We start from the raw sequence: 20,461 nt of genomic DNA on the forward strand, positions 1-20,461 counted from the left end.
TTTGATAACCAGGCAGTTTTGGTTCACCCCAGAAGAACTGCTCCGGACGGGGCTTCCTCTTTAAGATCCCTCAACCAAGGACATATTATAAGAAGCGTAGTTTAACATAATATAGCTCATAGGTGCAATCATCTGGAACAATTTAAATGAAACTATTCAAAATCTATGACCTTTCATATTTTCAAAAATGATGCTAAAGGTGTATATTTTTAACTTTTGTTTAAATCTATCAATTTTATGATAATGTAAATCACAATTTATTTGCACTTTGTTTATTAAATGCGTTATGTCCACGGCCCCAAAGAAGAACAACTTTGTTGATTTGGGCCTCCGTGGTGAAATAAAGCTTCCTTTCCTATCCTATCCTATCCTATCGTATCCTATCCTAATATTCCTATCATATATCCTATCGTATCCTATAGGGATTGACTTCAGGGGCCCTTCGTAAAGTTACGTCTAGTAAACGGTATTCGTAAGTAGCTATAATTAACTGTTACTTGAGATACGAACATTTTGATGTTTGATTTGTATATACATTTGAAACACCCGTCTTTCGAAATCGTTAAATAAAGCACTTTTGGCTGCACAGCATCTGTACTGTGTTCATTCTTTTCTGTGATTCTCTCTTGGACCATTGCAGCCACAGGCAAACATTTTGCATGCAAACTATTAGGTGCTAGTATTAGAAATCAACAGATAAATCGTTCTTCCTAATTCCCCTGCTTAGACTTTCAAACCTATTGGCATACATTGCTTCATAATATTCCATACATGCATCAGAACAATGACGAACGTCATCTGAAAGTTCATCTCGATCGAGTACTTTTGTAGGTTTTCCAAAACCTGAACTAGCAAAGGTTTTCCCGTGAACATTGCTGAAGTTTTGAACAAAGATCTGTTCTTTTGCCACCATCCATTGTTTATCCATGCATTCTCTACCCGGTTTCCATTTCAATAAGTCATCACTGTAAGGTATACCTACTTGCTCACAATACGCTTTCAATACACGACCTGGGTCAGCTAATAAGTCATCAGTGTCAATAATCACTGGATTTGGTTCATAATGTTCTTTCACGTGTTCGTAAAGATCGTACTGTTCTTTGAAGAACATCCCTGTTGGCAGTATAAATTCTGGCAGCTCAGTCATTTTCACCCGCTTCGATTCATCTTCGACTGCTTGATTTAACAATCTTTCCCATGAGTCGAAAACTTTATAGGGGTGACGAATCAGAAACGAGTGACGGAACCCGTCTGGGAGGTATTCGTACATTCCCTCTATTCCCGCACTGATATCTTTGGCGAACACAACTTTCTTGTTGTCGGCGGGTGGTACGCATTCTAGTTGATTTTTAATCCATGAATAAGATTTGTCGGCAGCCCAGTAACCTCCTAGATAAGAAAAAAAAAAAGACAGAATGTTAGGCCTAACAGTGAGAATTTCTTTGCCTAAAACATCAAAGGATAAAACTTTCTTTTAGATCAATATATTATAATCTTGCCGCTCGAGGCTGTTGATTGGATAGATGTTATGAAACCGAATGCAAAAACAGAAATTCGTCATATAACACATGAGTTGCTCAAGCCAGAGCAAAATAAAAAGAACCACAGTCTTTGTACTTCGAATATTCAACGTAGAATTTTCGTAAACGAACATTCGTTATTCAATCTACCGTAAAAACTCGATAGTTAGCATATGTGCTCTCTATTGAGCGCTTTTGAAAACATTAATTGTATCAAAGTCCTGAGCGCTTTACCAACTGAGCTAATGGGATTGAGACACAAATTTGCAGGTTTACTTCTTCGTATATAACTAAATGTGTGCCGGTGATTTGCTCAAACCCCTGTACGATTTTGAGGATGTTGCACTTCATGTTTGCATGTTTTAAAAGCGCTCGATAGTAAGCACATATGCTAACTATCGAGTTTTTCTGACAAACTTTAATAATTGCGAATGATGTCGAAAACGTTTTGTGTTTGCTGGGATGCACCCTCGGAAATCAACTTCGGATTAGATCAGAAAAAAATGCGTAGAAACGATTTCATAAAATATCCATAGGGGTCAAATTTTTCATACAACAGGGTTCAATTAATTTAAAATTGCTCAGATTTGGTCAAAAACCATATCAAAGTATTCCTTTGGTCATAACGATTCAGAAAAAGCATAGCTTGACACAACGTTGGAGTGGTTGTTTTTGGCCACAAAATGACAATTTTAATGACTTATCTTCCCATTCATCACTTTTGGGCAGTTTATACAAAATTTCTTTACATTTACGCTGGGATCACTGAAAAAAACTTTAATGACGAGAACATGTTGTATCAATTAATATTCTACGTCCACTAAAAACTATGCAGTCGAGCTTACCTAGTATTCCAGAAGCAAAACTAGCCGTATCAACATTATCATGACCATCCAATTTATCTCTCCATGCATGTTGTATCGAACCAACTAGAATTTGGCGATATTTGCCATAATTTGAAAATGAAAATGCCGCCCAAAAGGGTTCATGCCACGTCTTAGAATCTGGAACACTGGTCATACATTTAAGAAAACTTGTTGAGACAGATCGTGGAACAGACCATAACATGACACGAATAATGTCAGAATTCGCTTGTGCAGTGGTCATTTTGATGCGTTTCTTTAAGTTAACTCTCACTGGTTTAATATACAAACGAATTATAGTAGTCGGACAAAAGGTATTCATAGGTCTAAAACTGTATACCTGTACCTGTACCTGACCTCGCACCGTTCATAACCTCGTACTTAACCTCATACCTGACACGGTTTTTAAACTGCAAAGGAGACTAATATCTTAAAAGATTTACTGGCCAAGTTTAAGTTCAAATATAATTGGTGACGATTGGTCTACCATGTAACCACAGTCCCTCAAATGTATTGTAATCTTATTTGGTACAGTAACACCATGAGGAATTAGAGACCAGATTATAAACACCAGGATATTACAAGTGTAAAGATCACATACTACCACTTTGTATGTGCTTCAATGATTACAGCAAGGACTTTAACTGTGTAAGCCATCCCCAAGACAATGAGAAGGATGCGATTCCCTGGTCACATTATTGATCTCATTTGTCAACTAGGCCTATATGAAACCATGAATCTGCAGTCAGGATGGTTCAAGATTGGAAGAGGGCTACGACAGGGCTGTATATTGTCGTCACCAGACACAAGACATCATGAGAGAAGCCTTGGACGGGTTTACTTTTGGAGTCAAATTTTCCAGTAGCAGTCACAAATCTACGCTGTGCTGATGATACCACCATAATATGCAGCAGTACTGCTGTCTCTTTTGAAGTGCATCGAGGAAGCTAGATTTTATGTGGCGTTCCACAAGGATCAATATTGGGTCCTCTGCTTTTCATCATCTATATGAATGACATCGCTCACACATCTGAATTACTATCATTTATTTTATTCGCTGATGATACCACTGTTTTCTACTCACATGAAAATATTAATGAACTCTGTAATGTAATTAATAATGAGTTGAGGGAGGTAATTAACTGGTTCAAAGCTAACAAACTTTCACTCAATGCAAAAAATCGTGTCTCGTGTCTCAAAACAAATATCGTGTTTTTAGGTACTGTGTCCAAAACCAAGGACATCAATGACAATAATATTGTAATATCTTTAGATGGTTGTAAGCTGGCTCGTGTTAAAGAAGCCAAATTCCTGGGTCTAACTATTGATGAAAATCTTTCTTGGAAGAAACAGATTGTTAATATTTGTAATGTGTCTTCTCGAAATATTGGCGTTTTGAACAAGGTGAAGCATTATTTACCCCAACAAACTTTGTATAACCTCTACTGTTCACTAGTTGTACCCTATTTTAATTACAGTATTTTACTTTGGGGAAATGCAAACAAGGCATATCTTAACAAATTATTTAAGCTACAAAAAAGAGCTTTAAGAATAATATCTCATAGTCCGTATTTAAGCCATTCAAGACCACTTTTTGATAAATACAATGTTCTTGATATATTTGATATGTACAAGAAAGAGTTGTCTATTTTTATGTATAAGTATACCCAAGGTACGTATGTTACCAAAATCATTTGATGCTATGTTTAAGAGTCTTAAGGATATTCACAGTTATAATACTAGAAATAAGCATAATTACCAACTGCACAAAACAAGTACTGTTGTCTCCAATGGTCCAAAAATTTGGAATCAAATACCTTATGAGATTAGACAGGCTACCAACATTTCTCTCTTTAAGAGAGGAGTACATGCCTTACTGAATGACAAGTAGATCCAAGCATGTTTTGCTTCATTATTATAGTGTGATATTTCTGTTAATCATTCTATTAAATCATTGCCTCCACTTAATATGTCATCTCAAAGTTGTTTATCATTGCTTTTATGCTTTATATCAGTGTTTGTAATTTACTATATGTTAATGTCAAATACTCGTGATTATAGTACAATTTTATATTTAAATTGATTGATTCATTATATTTGTGTTTAAATTTTTTGGCTACAGATCCTCGTTTTGTTTTTGTTCTGTTTTAATTTGTGTAATTTAATTATACAGGGGGTGCAGCATTTACAGGCTTCGCTTATCGTTGTACCTCCTCCATCGTGTTGTACTTTTTATAATTATTGTATTTTTTTGTAATTTTTGATGGAAATAAAATAAATCTGATGATGAAAAAATGATCTATCTAGTTTGCGATATGATTTTTAACATGTGTTGTTTGAAAGACAAAAGTATAATGTTTATGTGATCATAGAGAAATGCCTTGAAAATCACAAGACAACTTTCATCACTTACTGACCGCCCCTCGTAACAAACAATAACCACATTTCCCCTTTTTTTACAAATCGTCAATTGTTGCATGATCATGCAAAATGAAAGGCAAATAATGTAGCCTATATATTATAAATGTAATGCTTTGCGTGCTAGCCGTAGGATTCAACATAAAAAGTTCCAAGTTTTGAGATATTGTCTCAAATATAACAAGATATGTCTTAAGAACCACTGCAGTTTTCATGCTGATTCTAAATATGGTCATGAAAAGGTACAATTCTGACATTTATGAATTTTTAAAGAAAATTTTGAACTTGTCGTGCAGTCTACACCCGTGTTTAAGGGTAGACGAGGTATTGTTGGTCGAAGCAACCTAAAAATCGATTTTCATTATCTAGATCAATATATTATTGAAAACTAACACTTTGATGTTTTGCAAAAGTTCATTCTGCAAATCGTATATTTTGCAAACTTGTTTAATTTATTGTTGTTAATGAGTTATGTACGTTTTACAAAAGTGTTGTTGTTTCAGCCTTCTTTACAACGTAACTCAAGAACCGCAGCACTTATAAAAGTATATCTGTGATATTTTAATTCTTCTACACACTCGCTATGAATTGAGCTATGTTGTTTTTGCCAAAGCTCACTACCATTCGTAAGATGCTGTGAACTACCAAATCACAACAGTTTACAATAATTAATAACCTTAAGAGGGTAATATCATAGGCATTATTGGAATTTCGTTTCTCATGCAGTCACGAGATGTAATATTCATGACGGCGATGTTTTTACGAGCGATGTAATCACGGTATTAATGCGTTGGTAAATTCCATGCTAAATTGGCAGCCTGCTCTCGCTCTGTCGCGTCTCCTTCGCAGCCAGTTCCTCCCTCCGCACAAATATTGGTTGGAGGAAAACTGGCTGCGGAGGAGACTAAACCTGCTCATACGAGGGTCATTCAAAAAGTTCTACCTCCATCATTACATCTCTATTATCGTACGTGCCATGCTATTGAAATTACCCATGATTTTACCCCCAAATCTAGGCTATAAAATAAAAGTTATTTGATGAAAATATGATTTTTGGTTGTTAAGATATGTTGGTTAAAGCGAATACAGATTTGGTACATCGGAAACGGTTTAAAACTAAAGCCAAATGTTAAGCATCATATTGTAGCTTTGAATGATGTCCCCCATGTGGTTGTCCAACTGCCTACTCAAGAAGAATATTTTGTCCTATTTGAGCTCCCTGACATGCCTTGGGACTTCAAAACAAAATGAAACATGTTTTATATGAGATGAAAACATCAAAAGGTTCAACAAACACACAAATGTTATTTGCCATATTTCGATTAGACCACGTTTAAGGGTAATTCGTAATTACGTCATATTTTAAGCAATAGAGAGATTGCGATGTTCCAAACGCAGCACGTTGACCGTAAGTTTTCACGTACGTTTTTACGTACGTTAATACGGTGTTAAATATGGCTAGTCTCGGTTCCAATCAGGATTGTGCTCATTCGTCACGAAGGAGAACAAGTCGGCTGGAATAAAGACTATAATATTAGATCTAATCTAATCTAGGTCGATAGAGGGCATAGTGATTGAAAAATTAACAATAAAAAAGGGTTGCGAGTCTCTGCCTAATTCAAACAGTCCGCTTTTGATTTTGACTAAAATTTTGACTTTACATGTTGCTTAAACTTAATTGTATTTTTGTGCTCCCCAAATATTTTAGTTGCCCATGTTACGAGTCGTACTTGACTCAAAGCCAAAATCACCTCATACGAACTCATACGAATGCACAACACAAATACACTGTTTGATTAAGCTAACATAATCTAAGTCTTTAATCATGTTAATTGAAAACAAAGTATGCTTGGTACATATGACAACAATATACACTAAAATCACACAATCAGTTTTACTCTATCGGTACTTAACCAGCGGTCTTCTTGTTGGTGATTCTAGAGTTCTTGCAATGTTCTGGACGACTGATGTAATATATCCTTATTCACTTGTCCTGCGAAAATCAACGAAGTCCATAGTACACTTGCATTTATAAATCCTTGCGTATAAAATCCTCATACGAAAGTGATGATGCTTCCTCCAATCTCCTTTGCGCTGCTATCTCCACAAATATATCTCCTTGCGCTGCTTTCTCCACAAATATATCTCCTTGCGCTGCTTTCTCCAAAAATGGTGTTTCTTTCACCAATCACTCTTTTCCCAGGGAACAGGTTTCTTTAACACAGCTCCGCTGTTTTTTGACAGATGCGTGGCCTTCACAAACCCAGCAAACTCCAGCAATTTGACAGAAGAACTTTTAATCCTTTGATGAGGAAGAGCACTTTTGTGTGCTCGCTGTCTTCTTCGTTGCTGTATTAAAATTAGCTCAATTATTGGCTATATAAACTGGTTAAAATGTACTTCTTTTTTGAAGCACGAAGACCATCACACACATGTGGAGTTTCTCAATCTCCCACGGCATTCTGTAAAGTCCCAACAAAAGCCTCCAGCTTTTTATATCAGTACTCCTGCAAAAAAACCATCATCTATTAATAAACCATTACTTCAATCACATTTTCACAACATTGCTGCAATCTTGGGATTTCCCAATATTAATTATACACATTCACCTTTCACATTACATCACTTCCTGGGGGGGGGGGGTTCTGACTATGGTGCAATATAGGCCTACTGAACTGGGGATTTCCAAGTTCCAAACATAGATCTGACTTTGTTTACAATAATTTGGGGGAATACCAAAATGACTTTCCACACCATTGTCTTGCACGTACAAGGGGGTTTCCCATCTCATGAAATACTTTCAGCTTGTAAACAAAGTTAAATAAATAAATTAAATCAAATTACTCAGGGCACATCACACCCAAAAACATATATTTTGGTAGATTAAAGATCACTACATCCATATAATTATCATGACTTTTTTGTCCTGAAAATTGGGCGCGTTGCATGAACTTCGACATGAGGTAAAATCAGCATATTTCAACGTAGCACCTGCGTTTTATACTACGTTGGAATCCAAAATGGGAAATCGCAATGTCATTTTTTGTACGCAAAGTATCACACACATTTCAATGGACAATCTGAATCTCTGCGTATGGACATCGCGTATAAATTTAGTCGATTTTCAACACATCGCTGTACCTTTATTATAATGATTTGTTACAAATAAAAAGGATAATAATAGTATTAGACTTTCCTTCGTATCAGGGGCGGATCTAGGAATTTTCAATAGAGGGGGCGCCGAGCCACCACCGCCGCTGCTGCGGCTCGGCGCCGACACAAAGTCAGGCGCCGCTCTGCAAAAATACACAGAGTCAGGCGCCGATCTGCACAAAATAGAGGGGGCGCGCGCCGGGTGCGCCCCCTCTAAATCCGCCACTGCGTATGTTCATTATCATTGACTGTCTTTAACATATTGTAAAATGGACACATTTTGTGCATTTTCAACGGTGTAGCTACCCGGGGGGGTCACTCCCATTGTGGCCTGTACACCATCCGCGATAATAAAAAAACGCGTTCAATAAGGGTGGTTTTTCGTGGGTAGGCACGATACGCGCGTAACGCGTTTAGGGTGTCAAAACATGAAATATTGGAAAAAGGGTAGCAAAATTGCAATTGCTAATACGCGGAAATGAAATTTAGGGTATGAAATTTGATGCAAGAAATAAAATCCTGTTTAGGGTATTGTTTTAACCAAGGGTTAAATCCTTGTTTAGGGTGCTTTTCAAAAGTTGATTATCGCGGATGGTGTACATGCCACAATGGGAGTGACCCCCCTGGGGTATCTACGTTTATTTCGCACGTGGAAAATCTTCAAAACTGGCAAAATACGTGACCTCGCTTCGATACAGGAGAGTGGTTTTGAATAGATCAACGTACGTCCGGGCCGATACCTATGTTTGGAAATCGCAATGTCTCTAATCAGCGGCGTAGCTGGGCTTTTTTCCAGGGGGCAAGCCTGTATTGGGCGGGGGCCCAAACTAGGGGGGCGGGGGCCCAAATAGACAATTTTGCCAGGCTTATTGATAATAATCGTATGGTATTGCATATCGTATGGATTCCAATTTCTCTTTTTCCCTCCTCTTCCTCTCTCCCCCTCTCTCTTCTCTCTTTTTTACTCTCTCTCCCTCCTTTTTCCTTGCACTAGGGGGCGGGGGCCCAAATAAGCAATTTTTGCTAGGGGGCAATCGCCCCTACTTCCAGCAGCTCCGCCACTGTCTCTATAGTAATAGATGCATCTTGACGTGGAAATAAGATAAACAGTTTGTTAATAACCTTGTATATACGGTATACATACAAAATACAAAGACAGTACATAAGACTTTTGATTTTAACTTATGAACCAATTAATATGACTTGAACCAACAAGTGTTCACCCAATCGAAGTAAACAACCTATGGAAAAGGGTCAACACGAATGCTATTCTGAACATGTATCGATGACTCAGTAAGGGTCGGTTCATAGTGAATATTCGAAGGCGAATATTCGGCTTCGAATACGTTTTGGGGTCAAAATATATGCGGCTTCGAATATAAAACTATGAACCGGAGAAAGATATATTTCTACAATTCACAGCGTTGCCCTACTGTTAACAAGTATTGCCGTTGACCAAGGTAAGCAAAATTTAGAGAATTTCCTTAACGAAGTAAATAAAATCATAATAGGTAAACTCCATTGAACTATTGTCATGATTTAATGTCTATATAAATGGGTCTAAATAGGAGCAGTGGCGTAACCAGTGGGGGCCGGGGGATGCAAGCTGCCCCCCGGAAAAAAAACCCTGGAAGAGTCAAAAATTGGGAAGGGGAAAAGGGGGAAAGAGAGAAAAAGAGGGAAGGGAAGAGAAAGGGGAAAGAAGAAAAGAAAAAAGAGGGAAGGGAGAAGAGAAAAGAGGGAAAGAAAGAGGGAAGAGAAAGGGGAAAGAAGAAAAGAAAAAGAGGGAAGAAAAGGGGAAGGAGAAGAGAAAAGGGAAGGGACTCAAGGGAGAAGAGAAAAGGGAAAGAAAGAGAGAAGAAGATCTATAGGCCTACTACTTTCATTGTGAAATTTGTACTCTGAAACACTGATATTTTCTAATAAATTATGTCCAAAAACCAGGAGCTTCATGGCGCTCAGCCCCCTTGACCCCCGCCTGGGCTTTGCCCCTGGACCCCCGTAGTAGACCCCACCGACTCCACCCGTTTAACGCTTTTCGGGGCATTTACGACCTGCCTGTAACAGGCGCGGAGGTTGACCCATACCTTCTTGCATGTTTCAACTGCAAAGCAAATCAAGAAATTAATGAGTCAATAGATATAAATAAATAAAAATAAATAAATAAGTCAATAAATACATAAATAATTAAATAAATAAATAAATAAATAAATAAATAAATAAATAAATAAATAAATAAATAAATATAAATAAATAAATAAATATATCAATATCATAAGATATGATTGAAGCGACGACAAATATGACAGCCCTCACAAGTGTTATATATGAGACCACCCACGGTGACCAACCAAATATATATCTGTCGAGTTCAACAAAATTCAACTCCTACAAATATATTTCAGGTGAATACTTTTTTCTTTTTTTGATATCCACTTGAGATCGGTATCATCAAAGTAGTATTGCTCTCATTTCATGATTCATTGAGCAATCAATTTTGGCATTTGACCGAAATACGCGTCAAAAGATAAAAGGTCTCGTTCGAACTTGTGTAGGCCTACATTGCTAGGGCCTAAATGTGTTTTAATGCCTGATTCACAAATTATAGAAATAAACAAGAATTTATTTTAAAAGAACACGCAATGATATGGTACCAACGCTCGTGGTTTTGGTTGTTCTGAATAGTTTATGAAGATATTCATTGCAAAGCGCTATATATCCATTCCTACATATTACTTATTTTGCCCTCTTAATTATTAATTATAATTATGAATTTGACTGATAACAACGCATTACATCTTTATTCCGCCCAAAATAACATCGTTTATAGGTGCCAAAAACGTCAAGAATTCCGCTAGTACGGAAAAGATGACAAAAATGGGTGAACCTCCATGGCAAATGCATTTTATATCAATAACCAATGATTTACCACCCCCCAGACCCTAACACATCCTCTGCCAGGGACAGATGCATATGGGGACCTAGAACTGGGGCCAAACATTATTTATGTAAAACCGAGGTGGAGGCATAAATCTGAATTTGGAGTTTTTTTCTGCATCAGTCGATTTAAATGGAGCTACGTTAGTATGGAAACATTCACTTGTACATTTAGGTTATGTTTGTAAGCCTAAATATCATATTATTTGCATAAAACATTACTTACCATCACTACAGCATTGGAATGCTATTGCCTGCCAGGCATTTTCCTTTATTTTCATATCATATAAAAATGGGTATGCTTGTACTGCACTAATAAGGGGCACACCATTTGTGTAACCCTAATGAGTTCCGGTAAAATACAGAAACTATTTGAGGCTTTAGACTTATTAATCAGAAAGAGTGGCGAATTATAGCTTAAATAAAAGTGGAAAGCCTATACATAAATTTGAGTCACCAAAAAAGTCGCATTTTTATCATTAGTGAGAAAATAGGTCCGCGAATTAAAAAATGGCAGAATCGGGTTTGCAGTCTTGAGAGCATGTCAAAACACCAAAAAAAAAAATACGTCTTTTGGGGAAAAAAATTTATATCTTCAATATGAAAGGGCAAAATGTTCAATTGATCGTCGGCTTTTCCTCCCAGCTACATACACTTTAAGAAAATATCATTAGATTTATAATATTTACTTCGAGGACTGTTATAGGCCTATGTCAATATGTGAAAAATATCAAATTTTAATAATTTGTCATGAAATTTGTATTATATCGTGAATTTCAAAAAATGAAAATTATTTGATATCAGAAAGACATTCTTCGTATTCATAATGTAATTCGATATGTCTGATGTGCTCTCATGTCCCACAAAAATACTGTCGAAACGCTCAAAACGCTCATTCCAGATGCCTTAATTTTCATTGGGGATTTTTGAAATCATCGTTCCTTGAACGATATTCAGGTGACCTCGAGCCTTTCATATAAATCAATAGTATCTCACTATCAGTTGCGCGATATTTAATCCGGTTCAACTCGGCGTGTCATCATATTTTATTCGTTGCCGTATATATTTTGACGTCACAAAAAGTATTCGAAGCCGAATATTCGCCTTCGAATATTCACTTTGAACCAGCCTTAAACCTGTACTATCTGCAAGCATCAGATATTGATTAAATTATTTGAACAAAAATCAATTAATTTAATAATTTTCAGAAATAAATCTGTAATGATTTCCACATAGATCTTGGCTACCCTTTTAAACCAAAATTAGCCTTTCTTTTCAGACCGTTTCCGACGTACAAAATCTGTATTCACTTTAACCAACACATCTTAACAACCAAAAATCACATATTAATCAAGCAACTTTTATTTTGTAGCCAAGGTTTTAGAGTATACCCATGGATAATTTCAATATCCTGGCATGTAAGATAATAGAGATGTGATGATGGAGGTAGAACTTTTTGAATGACCCTCGTATAAATCACTATGATGAATATATTTGTTTGTAAATATATTCCTCTTATAATAATGGTGTGTTTGCTTTCAACTAGCAAACAAGGATTATGAAATGAAACTTCACAAAGCCGGTAATTCTAATGTTTGTAGGCCCTTTTTCTTTTAAAATTCGCTTACAAATGGGCTACATCATATATCATACATCATACATGTACATGTTTGTATAATTATACTAATGTTTTTGTATCGCTTTAATAGGTGATGCCCTATGCCTTTAAACTTAACATAATTTATAGGAAGCGAAAGTGGGAAATCCCCGACTGCGTTATTGCAATCCAATAGAGCTACAGCAAGGAAATCCCAAACGTAGCAATATTATAAAAGCAAAGTCTATGCATGAACATCATGACTTCAAATAGAAAAGCAGATCTGGAATTGATTCTCGCTCAACAAATTATTTTAAGCATTATGGCTTCATGCAGGTGCACACAAAATGCATACATTAACATTCTTTGGATTGTGTTGGCCTTTGTGACAGTTTTATTTACAGTGATAATAGGTAAGTCCATTGATGTAAATGTTACGTCGTTGTTGTTGCTGATTGTTTTTGTTGTTATTTTCTATTTGTTGTTGTCGTTCTTGGAGGGAGATAATTAGTAGCCTCATCCCCAGCTATAAATATTAATTACTTGCTAGTTTCTGGCTATGTTAATATTTCGAGAGGAAATTAATAGCGTGAAACATGATTATGATTATAAGGTCGACTTTACATGCTTTATGCCAGTCAATAAGAAAAGGTAAATTAGATGAACATATAGGAAGAAATAATATTAAACAGGCATTTCGTGATCCACAGCCTCATTGAGTTACGATTTTTATACCACTGGAAACCTCTGGCTACATAATCATAATGTTTAATGTACACAAAAATTATCGTCAAATTTGAATTACGTTCTGGTGTACCACAACGAAATTACAACAGAGGCGTATGGAGCAATGTAATGATAATAGGCCTACACATAAAAATCATGCTTAACTCACAAACGCAAAATCGGAATCAACTGAAATTTTGGGCAGAAGCTTTTTTCGTGGATACCTATTGAAAAATGTTATAACAAGAAGAGTCTTTCAAAAAGACACAGTTCACGGATCAGGTGTATAGTAATTTGTTCTAACTTTCCATTTTCATATCTAACTTACTCTGCACTGATCTTACAATAAATTAGTGATTTGAGGCACAATGATACCTACATCCCGACTCTAGCTTATATAACTCTCCATCCAGCAAGAAACTCATTGAAATACAAACTTTCAAATCAATATCATAGGCATATTGAAATTCAATTAATAATTAATATACCATGCAGATAATAACCTTGGTCCAATAATTATTAGGGATCCAATTAAGATAAGCAAACATTACTGGGTAGATAACAGGAGCTGAATTTTGTCAGTTGGAAGGAATTGAGTAAATCGCCTGTATCAAAATAGCATTGTATTTTTCATATATGCAGTAATATGCTCAGCCTTATCACAAAATAAACAATAGCATTGACCTTACCCACCAATCAGTAAAGCCTATTATAATCATGTGATGGCTCAATCCAATAGTAAACATGCTTAGAAAAAAAGGCAAAAAAATAGTCCTGGCTGCCATTGTCTCAATACAAGATAAGATGTGCTAAAAAGTCCTTGTCATGTGGGGCAGGATTGGATAAAGGGATACAAACCTGGGTATGAGACATTAGGAATTATTTCCTAGCCTCTTAACCACAGGGTTGATGGGCTACAATAGCTATTCAAGAAAGAGCTTTCTTGAAATTCCCCGCGGACTAGGAACTTGGGCTGCTAATTTTTCCGGTCTACCATACGAAACCATAGAGCTTATCCTGGTTGCGATGGTTCATGTAGGCTGATTGTGTGTTTTTTTTAAATTTTTGCAGACGCGGCTCATTTGGTTGAATTAAACGAGTTATACTGGTGCCCTGGACTCAACTACCATTTACGATGTTCCCAAACAGGACCCCCATCGGCCGCCGATGTCATCAGCCATCCATCATTTCTGGTTCAGAACTCCAATTCGATCATTAAAATCGACTATGTAGCCCATTTTACAACATCCGGATCCGTCACGCAGCCTACGCAGGGCTCGAAATACACGGTCGTCCAGGGCCCTTTGTATGAAACAGATACACCAGTTGGTGTTGTGCCAAGTAGAACATATTATTTGATTGTGAATGATATCACCAGGGACGATGATGGCAGTGTGTTTACATGTACTAATATTAATAATGTAGGTGCGAACCCGGGTCCTGGAGTATTCGAGGAGAATATGAAGACAACTGTCACAGTTTATGAAGGTAACACAATTTTAATTCTATACAGCGATTTCAAAGGTTTATGACAAGAAGGCAGGCCGGTAACCAGAAATTATATTGGGGCTGATTTTGAAAAAGTGGACTTGGAGGCGGATTTTGAAAAAGGGGATTTTTGAAAAAATGTTGGACCTTTTATGACCATAAAGGCATAAAAAACCTCTATTTTTTCGCTCGCTAAGCTCGCCAATGGGACTTTTTTGGGGGTCAAAATGGGGATTTCCTTTAGCCTTAGGCGATTGGGGGAGGGCGTCCGCCCCTCTCCCCCTGGTTACGGGCATGCAAAAAGGGCCCATCTGCAATAGCTGCCAGGTATCTTATATTTTTGGTGTGTACACTATATAGAATGCAGAAATCTATTATATCTACAAGGCAGCTATTGCAGATAGGGCCTTCTAGCAATAACCCCTCGATACGTATTTCAAAAACATAAGATAATTAATAATAATTTGATTTTGATAAAAAAAAATTGTCTATATTTTGCCTTGTCTTGTGATTTGTATCCAATGTTTTCGAGGTCTGACATGGTGCCTCGTCGAGTCTGCGTACGTGGTAGGGCCTACTCGTAGTAACACATCAGAAAAAGTAATTGCCCCTATATTACGCGATAACACATTATATTCATCAGATTATAAAACTGAGATAGAAAAAGCAAAAAGTTCTGCAAAGTTATATAATAAATACCTTACTTTTCTGAAAAGTCAAAAATCTGTTGGTATGGTGACCCTCTCTTTGCTATTTGAATTTTAAAATTTGATGCATATAAATTTATTTATAAGCCGGGTTTATAAGTTATTATAATAAAGGGGTAATTACTTCTTGTGATATTGTTGTTTGTGCATTGAGGTCACATGTCTTGACTTTCAATGTATGATGTTGTCTAAATTCAATTCTGACCGTATCGGTGAGAATTAAGATTATAAATTAATCCTAATAATTAATTAAAACATCAGCAAATGATTTATTAATTTGACATGTTTTACTTTTAGCTTGTGGTGCTGCTAATAAGTTAATGTCGTCGACATCACCAAACAAAGTGTATTCATCCCAATCAATATCATCAGTAGCATCATCGTCTTCAGCAGCATCGCCATCATCAGGATCTGTGCCATCATCAACAGCATCACAATTTACAGTAACAGCAGCAAGACAGGCATGTACGTATTAAAATCGATTTGATATGCCGTAAAAATTCGTATATAAGCATATGCGCCTATTAACAGGTTGCTCGGACAAGAACGAATTTTACGGTAGTTTGTTGAACTTCATTTTTGTCTTTCAATTGCCAAATATCTGTAACACAGATTTAAGTCGTCGATTGCGTTCAATTGATTGACTGTACAATGTGATTGATAGTTGTGGCTATGAATTTTAGACTTTTGAAATTGTTTCGTCAGATGACTTGATTTCTTTTATATCAGTGATTGATTAAATGTCTAATTGATTAATTGTTCTGCAGAAATTACCATTCCTATTGACTAATCAAACTAAAGTCGAGTTCGTCACTTTGAAAAGTCTTTAATGATCTTACTATCAAGAATGCCACACACCGACATGTCGCGACATCGCCTGGCTAATAATTACTTTGTCAGCAGAGATACTAAAATAAATACCCGGGGTCGATACACGTGAATTTGCTATGCACGAGTTTGATATGAGAAGAAAATCTTTGGATACCGGGGTAGAAAATGATGAATATCTCCCGTAAATGATTTCGTATAAAGAAACCAGATGTGGTTCCTTGCACTTGAATATATATTTTGAACAGATATGATAGTCGTTAGCTTGCGTCTTGAGAGAGTAGCTTGCGTCTTGAGTCAAAAACTGACAATAATTCCGATGTATATGTGCCGAATTATATAGCGCAGTGTATAGGCCAATCGTGGAGATAATCTAAAAGCATATGACCTATGGGGTACCATGCTAGACTGACACACAGCGAGGTCAGTCACCGAGCTAATCGGGACTAATGTCAGTAGCCTTAGTCAGATGTCCTTCGGCCCATTATGCGACTCAAAACTATTAAACAGGTCGATACAAAATGGCCATGCGTGGCGGTGGATTCAACCTACCATGGCGATTTCTGCCATGAAGATATCGGGGCTGTGTGCCATATATGCAATAGCTGCCAGGTGTCAAATGTGTAGCATGCACAAAGTGTCAAATGTTTACAGTGCAGTATTGCAGTCAGTGCCTTCTTGATCATGTTGATCTAAATTCTCGTTATTATTTTTGTCCACAGATAAGGGGGCAAGGGAGACGAATTGTAACATTGCGGTGGGCTTGCTTTCATTTTTCCTAGTCATCGCCATCGCCATTATTGCGATTTTAGCTTGCTACTTTTATATGACAAGATCCAGAAAGGGAGATTCGTAAGTGCAAATCTATCCCGATTAAATGTTATTTTAAAAGCTTCGCTCGACAGATCACTTTTGCACGATACACGATTTGACGTTAGGGACCGTTAAATATTTACACCAGGGGAGGTTTTTTTTAGGTGGACTCCAAAAAATTTTTGAGGTCGGGGGAGGGGGTCTGATTTTTTTTACTTGAACCAACAGGGGGAATATTAAGTTTTAAATGGAGAAAAAAAGTAAAACAAGGGGGAATTCGACTATTTTTGGTGGGCTGGGGCGACTCAATTGAGAAAAACATTTGTCTTTGGGGCATGATTGGGCAGCATTGATTAGAGAAAGAGGAGAGACAGAAAGAGAGAGCGAGATGGACCGCGGAGAGAGAAGAGATGGGGGGGAGTGGGGAGGGTAGGTGAATATTGAATATCGTGTAAGCGGCGTAAATTACGCCTGGTCATCAAGGACGGGAGCTTGTTTCCGCAAGGAACTACTTTTTAAACGATTTCACCCCAAATAAATGCTCCCTAAAACCCATACAGGCCTACAGCAATAGTTGTTTTAGTTGATGTTTGTAAAAACTTGCCTTTTTATCACATTTTGTGTACAGCCCGACAGTGCCGACACCTGTATGAGGTCGAGTTGAAAATGGACAAACACCATCAAATTGACTACATTCTCGTGAACACGACGATGACGGCGGACGAACAGGAGCAGAACCCCAATATATGTACCGCAAGATCAGAGGATGATTTAAGCACTTCCCAGCAAGTCTTGCGGTTAGCACAGCTGTGTGAGTGAACATGACACCACTGCCCGCCCACTGCATACACACGTGCATGGTTAAATTTGAATTTGGACTGATATATTTACAATAAATACACATTCAAAATGCCAGTCGATTTCACATGTTATGTTATCTACAGAAGGTGTGAATTATCCTTCATGCATACATCACTTTAGATCTGAAATCGACCAAGTAATAATGACACACGGGCAATTCTAAAACAACATCATTTGCACAGAGTTCAATGGGATTTGAAAAGTAAAGTGGCAGTTGAAACTCTAGTGATAACACTTTTACAGTGCATGATGGGGCTTCCTTAAATCATCCTCTGCGCAAGATGAACTTGAATGTACACATAATTATGAAGAAAACGCCGCCGTTAAATTGATGTAGGCCTACAATGCGGAGCTGGTTAGCGAATGACGCAACTATTTTTTCAGGGAGATAAGGAAGCGATGAAGTCTGACTTTTTGATCGCATTTCTTCACGTTATCATTTCTTTGTAGATTAATTTGTTCTTCAAATGGTCTAGTGCCTGCTGAGACTCCTCTGATATAATAGAAACCAACTATATAGTATCAGGTGCCAGGAGATGAGTCTCTTGAGGAGGATCCGTTTCATTGCTTCCCCCGTTTAGAAGCTATGAAGCGGAATGGATGGTTTAGGAGAAGCCATACAGTGGCGTAGCCAGGATTTCGGAATGGGGCCGGGGAGGGGGGAGTCACAAATTTTGAATGTATCATCAGACGGAAATATTTTGCCGACTGAAATTGTGACTTGTTGACCCCAATTTTAATTTACCAGTACGCTCAAGAATCTAAAAGCTTGGAGTGAGGGGGGGGGACTCTGTAAGAGGGTCGATTTCTGCATGATGTATATACACTTACTGCCAACTTAATAAACATGTATAACTAAAAAATAAGCAACTCTCCAAACGATTAAAAATCACTTCGAAAAAGTGCAAATCGCTTAAAAGACCACTAAAACCACTTTTTCAAGACATGATAAAAGGGACATTACTCAAAAAAGAGTAATGTTGCTAAGGCCCAAAGCTGCCCAGGGCCTATATCATACCTCGAAAGAGTGTTTTTCACTCTTTTAGGAGAGAGTGGAGCCCGGGGAGTGGAGAACAAGTTTTTCACTAGTACTCAGGTTCATAGCCGTGATGGGGTTCGACAAAAATGTTCACTCTGGGTAAAAAAATGTCAAAGAAGGTCAAAATTAGAAAGACAAATTAACAAAGGGGCGGCCACTTTGTCATGATAGACTGTTCACTATTTATATAGCCCAAAAGTATACACTCTAAATTCAGTGGCGTAACTTTGGGTCAGGGTGCCCGGGGGCGAAAGTAGTTCGGGTGCCCCTGACCAACATGGTGCAGAGCTAATCAATTTTAGTATTGAAAGCCATAGACCTACCGAATAACTTACGAAGTGTTTCAGATTAAATTTATATCATGTTTCAATGCAGTTCATGTTAATAAAACAAAATGTTTTCATATTCATTAATGTCTTTACTTTGGAGACTCGTCACTAGCTGCAGTGACGTAGCATATGGCGCCCAGGGCAAGAATACAAAATACCCCCTCTTCCTAAAACAATTGCGTGCGGGCGCGCGAAAATGTGCATAAATACCACTAATTTGGTATTTAATCAAGTTGAATTTAGGTTTTCAAATGACCATTTATATGTTGCAATGCGCGCCAAGCGCGCGAAAAAAAAATTTTGTGTTGAAGGGCACCCAAATGAAGAGTAATTCAATGCATGGTGGGTAAAGGTTTCCACTTTCCTATAACAAAGTACTATCGTGTCAAAGGCTATCCAGGCTTGGGTGCCCCTTAGCCCGGGTGCCCGGGGGCACGCCCCCCCAGAGCCCATAGGAGTTACGCCACTGTCTAAATTTTACAACGGTTAATGTAGCTGTGAACAATAGTTGAACCGTTTGTTGCACTCTTTTGATGCTGCGTACTTTGATGTGTACATGCAGTGCTTATATGATATAATTACCATTAACTGGCCACATGTGTCAAAATTAGTCTTTTGGTAAAGGGCTCGTGATTGTTAGAAGACAATTTATACAAATGGCAACATATATTTTCGGGACAAAGTGCACTAACACATATATAGTTGTCCCGAAAGTATGTGTTTGTATTTTTGGGACGATTATGTGTTGGTGCAGTATAAATAGCCAAGAAATTACTTTTACCAATTACGAGTCTTTTTCCAAAAGACAATTGACACCTATGGCTGCTTTGTTAGATTTATATTGTAATATAGGCACTATATGTACACAGGTTTATTCAAAGTACGTGGCATCAAGACAGTGCAATAATCGGTTCAACCATTTGTCACAACTACATTATCCGTTGCAAAATTTAGAGTGTATGGGGGAGGTGTAGTGAAATGCACTTGCTGCAAGCGATTTGGGAAGGGATTGTCCACAGTGTGGAAGTTAATTTCGCAACCCCGCAATACGGGCTTATACAATTAATTTTTGACCAGTACAAATTATATAATATAGAGATAGAATTTATTTATATCATACATAATAGAATATAATACAAGTATATAATAGAGGTATATATAATATATTTATATCAGATCTTA

General features: G+C 37.3%; 2 protein-coding genes across 2 annotated transcripts; one reads left to right on the plus strand and one right to left on the minus strand.

Annotated features, from left to right (window-relative positions):
- Positions 1–553: 553 nt before the first annotated feature.
- LOC140138978 (uncharacterized) lies at positions 554–2,627 on the minus strand. Its single transcript, XM_072160758.1, has 2 exons — positions 2,366–2,627; positions 554–1,389 (listed from the first exon to the last, which is right to left on the minus strand). Exons 1-2 carry the CDS (start codon positions 2,625–2,627, stop codon positions 683–685), a joined length of 969 nt encoding a protein of 322 aa, XP_072016859.1. The 3' UTR covers positions 554–682.
- A 10,124-nt stretch (positions 2,628–12,751) lies between these two features.
- Positions 12,752–17,804, plus strand: LOC140139908 (uncharacterized). The gene is made up of 5 exons (XM_072161681.1): positions 12,752–12,901; positions 14,286–14,702; positions 15,707–15,874; positions 16,960–17,089; positions 17,679–17,804. The coding sequence occupies exons 1-5, from the start codon at positions 12,811–12,813 to the stop codon at positions 17,701–17,703; spliced, it is 831 nt and encodes a 276-aa protein (XP_072017782.1). The 5' UTR covers positions 12,752–12,810; the 3' UTR covers positions 17,704–17,804.
- Positions 17,805–20,461: the final 2,657 nt, after the last annotated feature.

Source organism: Amphiura filiformis, chromosome 18 (assembly GCF_039555335.1).
Source record: "Amphiura filiformis chromosome 18, Afil_fr2py, whole genome shotgun sequence".
Lineage (NCBI taxonomy): Eukaryota > Metazoa > Echinodermata > Ophiuroidea > Amphilepidida > Amphiuridae > Amphiura > Amphiura filiformis.

Excerpts from the sequence above, each read along its gene's own strand:
- LOC140138978 (XM_072160758.1), bottom strand. The coding sequence starts at position 2,627 with ATGACCACTGCACAAGCGAATTCTGACATTATTCGTGTCATGTTATGG. Across the intron at positions 1,390-2,365 it reads TTTTGCTTCTGGAATACTAG|GAGGTTACTGGGCTGCCGAC; the intron begins GTAAGCTCGACT and ends TTTCTTATCTAG.
- LOC140139908 (XM_072161681.1), top strand. The coding sequence starts at position 12,811 with ATGGCTTCATGCAGGTGCACACAAAATGCATACATTAACATTCTTTGG. Across the intron at positions 12,902-14,285 it reads TTTATTTACAGTGATAATAG|ACGCGGCTCATTTGGTTGAA; the intron begins GTAAGTCCATTG and ends AAATTTTTGCAG. Across the intron at positions 15,875-16,959 it reads AACAGCAGCAAGACAGGCAT|ATAAGGGGGCAAGGGAGACG; the intron begins GTACGTATTAAA and ends TTTTGTCCACAG.